The sequence below is a fragment of the Sinocyclocheilus grahami genome, unplaced genomic scaffold, assembly GCF_001515645.1.
Source record: "Sinocyclocheilus grahami isolate Dianchi unplaced genomic scaffold, SAMN03320097.WGS_v1.1 scaffold772.1, whole genome shotgun sequence".
Lineage (NCBI taxonomy): Eukaryota > Metazoa > Chordata > Actinopteri > Cypriniformes > Cyprinidae > Sinocyclocheilus > Sinocyclocheilus grahami.
Genome location: NW_015505951.1, coordinates 1159508 through 1164750, shown reverse-complemented (window position 1 = coordinate 1164750; position 5243 = coordinate 1159508). Strand labels below are relative to the sequence as shown.

At 38.4% G+C, this 5243-nt stretch overlaps 1 protein-coding gene across 1 annotated transcript in view; it reads right to left on the bottom strand.

The window, feature by feature from the left end:
* Window positions 1-2407: 2407 nt before the first annotated feature.
* Window positions 2408-5243, bottom strand: part of LOC107561424 (N-acetylgalactosamine-6-sulfatase-like) — a 38368-nt gene continuing 35532 nt past the window's right edge. Inside the window, exons 8-9 of the mRNA XM_016245867.1 lie at window positions 3207-3324; window positions 2408-2641 (exon numbers count right to left, since the gene is read on the bottom strand). Coding sequence (XP_016101353.1) covers window positions 2555-2641; window positions 3207-3324 — 205 coding nt within the window. The 3' untranslated portion in view covers window positions 2408-2554. The remainder of the gene's footprint in view (window positions 2642-3206; window positions 3325-5243) is intronic.

Genomic DNA, 5243 nt, shown 5'->3' with positions numbered 1-5243 from the left:
TTGCCAAATTGCATGTTTACAATCACATGCATTTTTTTTGTTGTAGCTTTATTACTTTTGTAGTGGGCTAAACCACTGAACTGATGAGCAGAACGTTGCTGGTTCAAAACCACCAGTATGTCCCTGAGCAGAAAGTGGATCTCGTGGGCCAGATTTGAGGATCCCTGCTCTAGATGCTCCAGCTAGCTCTGGGGGTCACTGAGGATGAAGAGACCACAGCAGCATCTGGCCCAGATGAGGCAGTAAGAGCTGGAGTGATGGAGCGTCTCATCCACGACACTGGACCATTTGCAGGATGCTGCTGTGAGCATCCCATCCTCACGGCTCACACCAGTCTGCAGACATTTCAGATCCTGCAAAGATGCACAAACACAGTCATTTTAACAGCATAATGTCATCTGATTTCTGTATCGGAAGTAACACAATTATCTTATTTATATTTTTGTTTCAGGTTTTCCCTTTTTTTCACAAATGCCGCCGTCACCTTGCCTTGCAGGTCCTGCTCCACCACAAAAGCTCTGCAGCAAATGCACAGAAATCAAGAATCAGAAAAGTGCTGTAATAGTTGTTTGAAATGACAATAATTAATATAAACTACAACTTAAGATTTAAAATATGTTTATATAGCTTTCCTTCATCAGTCACTCTGCAGCAGATAAACACACTTGTCTCTCATCTGTCCCTGTAACATCCAGACAAGAGTCAAGTTACCTCTGTGATTTATCTGCTCAATACTGCATTTACAGTGGGGAAAAAAGTATTCTGCTCAATGCTGCATTTACATGTTGAAGTAGTTGCTGATGTAACTAGCTTTTTATTCAACACAAATGTTCCTTAAATTATCAATATTACAAATGGACAAATAAAATAGATAACTTGTGTTTAGTTAGTTTATGTAGATTTGTTTGTTTACATGACTTACATTCATCTAGAGCAGTGTTGCATACATCACTCAGATGCCTGTTTCATGTCTATTAGATGCGCTCATCTGCAATACTAATCAAAGATTATCCTGTCAGATGTTAAATAGACATTTAGTAATTGTCTTTAAGATGTATATATGGTTCATGTAAATCCACTTTTGAGACGTATGTGTACTTAATGGAGCTCCCCTGTTAGTTGTGCATTATAAAACGTGTTTCTACAGCAAAATCCCAAATATTATGTAGGTCACAGACAGGGTTTAGATTAAGCCGGGATTAGGCCATAGTTCAATTCGGATATTTAAGTAGCTTTTATAAACGTGCCTTGGATAAATACACTACTGATGTGCATCTTGAGACAAAAAATATATATTTTAAGATCAGCCAGTTCAAGTTGCTTTCAGTTAAAACAGCCCAGACATGCATTTTAGTCTGGGACTAGTTTTAACCAGCCTTGTCTGTGAAACCGGGGGATAGCGTCTTTACACCTTTTGCTTATATATTGCTTACTTTACACCTTAGTTTTAATAGATTATTAACTCCATAAACAATACCACTGTATGAAAATAACTTGCACACTTAAATTTGAACGGTTATTTCGGAACAAAAAAAAAATCCTCACCGTTGTCTCTATACAAGCGGTCATCTTGCCGACAACATCTCGTTTTGACATCTTGCGTGGTTCTGTGTGATTTGAACTTCAAGTTACGCCTCCTTGTTCAAGTTACGCTCGCAGTCCGCAGACAGACACACTTGGCTTTTAATCAGCATATTTATTTTGTATTTTACTTTACTTTGAAAAGGAAATGTCGCTAATAAATTAGATGTGGTAAAAGATTATGAAGTAGGCGGGCTAAATTCAACTGACTCGATGTCATAATGCCATTGTATACAGTTTAAATTTGTTTATTATTATTCCCACACACTTATAAATATAATTATTGATACAAATATATAGCCAAAGGATAGTTCAATCTGTAATAAAGGAGGAGGGGAGCACTGACATGCAACCAAAGGACAAATCCCAGTGGATTCTGTAGATCTAGCAGCTGCAGTGGAGAAAACAAACAGATCTATTCTACACAGGTGACCAAGCAATTACTTTGCTTTAAAACAATATATATGGATATTTTCTGTCAAATGCACAAGGGGTTTAAAAATATTTGAGTGCCCCTTGAGAAAAAAAAATCATGTAAGAGTTGATATCGATTTAAATGGACGCAAGTCAAAATAAAATTAAACAGTATAATTAATTAACTTGAACAAATTCACAATCATGTATAGTCTAATTTATGTTTCAGCTAACATAGATATGCATGATTATGGTGTGTTTTTGGTAATTTTGTTACTGTCTGTCGGTCAGTAACTGAGGTACAGTGAGTACCAGGCTGTTTTTTTTTAACAACACTCATAGATGGAATATTTTAAAATGAGAAGTACACTAAATCACTGCTTCTCAATTTCAAAATCCGATTTGTTTTCTTCCCTTTTCTGTGTACAACAATACATTAAACACTTAAAATGCTAAAAGTAACAATACAGAAAAGAATACAATATAATTTCCTTCAGATCCTTCAAATTTAATCTGATTGTGAGAGTTGTCTTAATAAATGTTCTTATGGAAAACTAAATTAATGTGGCCAGACACACTTCCATGGATTTGACTCCGGGGGTTTAAGACATTTGCCCAACTGCTCACAGCCAGGAGGACTCCAGTTCTGAGGAGGATGAGAAACACACATGAACACGTGAGGGGGCTGTTGCACCACGAGCTGTCTACTGTGACCCTAAACAATCTTCCAGCGCATTAATGGCACAAAATAAAGACAATTTTGCAGTGACAGAATAATCACAAAGGCTGCTAATAAACAAAACACTAAACAACGAAAAAAAAAAATATCTTAAACGTTTTTCAAATACGTTTTTTTTTTTGTATATACTAATTTATACACTGCTAAAAACAATTAAATTAAGCATTAATTAAAATGTAAAAGTAATGAAAACTGTGTAAATATGTGGTAGAATATAATTGTGTGTGCAAAAAGGTATGATTTAAGAGCCTAGCAGAACAAAACCCAAACATAAAAAAGGCTGGTTTGGGTCTATTGCACCATTTTATTTGATTTAAGAAATCAAAAGATGCCTGTTAAAAATAAACTGAATGTTCATTTCATATGATGATGACCAATGGAAAAATGAAGGTTAAATCTGTTAAAGGTTGAAACCTAAGCAAATGTGTCACACTCGCCAGTGACGGTATCAATCAAGCAATAATCATCTCACCATGACAGCCAGGTCACACATGTTGAGCTGCGGCATTCCAGGGATCAAATCCTTCTGATGCTGCTCCACTACTGCAGTCACCTGTCTATGAACATCCTGGTACTCCTCAGACTGGACACTTTAAGGCAAATGAAAAAGGGAGAGGTCAGGAAAGAGATATGTACTTGAAACAGCACGTTTTTTTTCACATTGCAGTAATTAGGGCCCGAGCACCAGTGGTGCGAGGACCCTCTTGTATCTGCTCCGTTTATTATTATTACTATTTTTATTATTCTTCTCCAAAACGAATCGCATTTTTGAGGGCCTAAACATGCTCAAAAAGTCACAAAACTTTGCACACGCCTCAGAAGTGGCGAAAATTTATGTCTGATATGGGTTTCAGAAGTGGGTGTGGCAAAATGGCTCAACAGTGCCACCTATACACTTTCAACGGAGTGCGCCTCGAGCTACGTTTCACATACATGTACGAAAATCTGTACACACATGTAACACACCAATACCTACAAAAAAGTCTCTTGGTATGAAATCCGAATCCCAACAGGAAGTCGGTTATTTTGAATTTTCTTGGCAAAATGTGTGTCGTTTTTGCCATTTTCAGGGGTTGTACTTTAACGAACTCCTCCTAGAGATTTATTTAGATCAACACCAAAGTTGGTCAGTGTAATCTAATGGCGCTTTTCCACTGCATGGTACGGTTCACTTTTGGGGGGTTTTCCACTGGGTACAGTACCTGGTACTTTTTTTAGTACCACCTTGGTTGAGGTTCCAAGTGAACCGTACCGTTACCAAAACGTGGCGTGCAAACTCTGCTGATCACGGATTGGGCGGAGAGAATCATCACTACCTGCATCACTGAACTTGCAACATGAGACACAACAGAACTGCTAGATTTAAATCAGCACAGCCAGCGAAGGATCGAACGCAACTGTTTTGAACGAGCGCACCTTTTTTTAACAACCAAAAAGTGGCTGTTTTGTGGTCTGTTGAGGAAGTACAGACATTCCTCTTGTTGATAGCCATGGAGCGGATCCAGCAAGAGCTTGATGGGGCGACGCTGATTTAAAAAGTTTTTCAGGAGTCGAGGCAGTATAGGCGGCGCAACTAACGACATGTGAATAATCCCGCCCACTTATTATCTTAATGAGTGCTGTCTCTGTGCTGTGATGCGGTCGAAAACCAGATTGAAAATTGTCCAGGTATCCATTTGAGTTTAAGTATTTGTTCAGCTGATTAAAGACTACCTTTTCAATAATCTTTCCTATAAAAGGAAGATTTGATATTGGTCTATAGTTGCTCAATATGGTGTTATCAAGATTTCTCTAGCGATACTAAACTGCAGTGGAAACGCAAACCGAGTCGAGTCGAGCCGTGCCGTGCCGTGCTGAGCCATGCCGAGTCGTACCACGCAGTGGAAAAGCGCCATAAAGGCCTTTGCGATGTTAAATTGCGAAGATCTTGAGTTTTTGTTGAAGGGCGTGTCCGTGGCGGCCTGACAAATTTAGATGTTTCACCATGAAAAAGGAAGTTGCTATAACTCTGCCCCAAACTTCACATGTTTGATAAGACTCCTGACCTGAACAGATCTACATGCCCATATTCAGTTATAGTCATAGCACCACCTGCTGGCAACAGGAAGTGACATGTTTTACGCTGTAACAAATTACTAGAAATGTAATGACATCAACCTTTTTTTTGGTCAGTCTAATCTAAAGGCCTTTGCGAGGTTAAATTGTGAAGATCTTGAGTTTTCGTTAAAGGGCGTGTCCATGGCGCCGTGACAAAGTTCGATGTCTCGCCATGGGAATAGAAGTTACTAAATAAAAATGTAACCAATATTCCATTATAATCATAGCGCCACCTGCTGGCAACAGGAAATGGCTTGTTTTACACTAACTTAAACATGCAATGTCCAATCTGCACCAAACGTCACATATTTGGAAAGAGTCATGGCCTGAAGACATCTAAAGGTCAATATTCAGTTATAATCATAGCGCCACTTGTTGGCAATAGGACACGTCATGCTTTATACTAACTCAA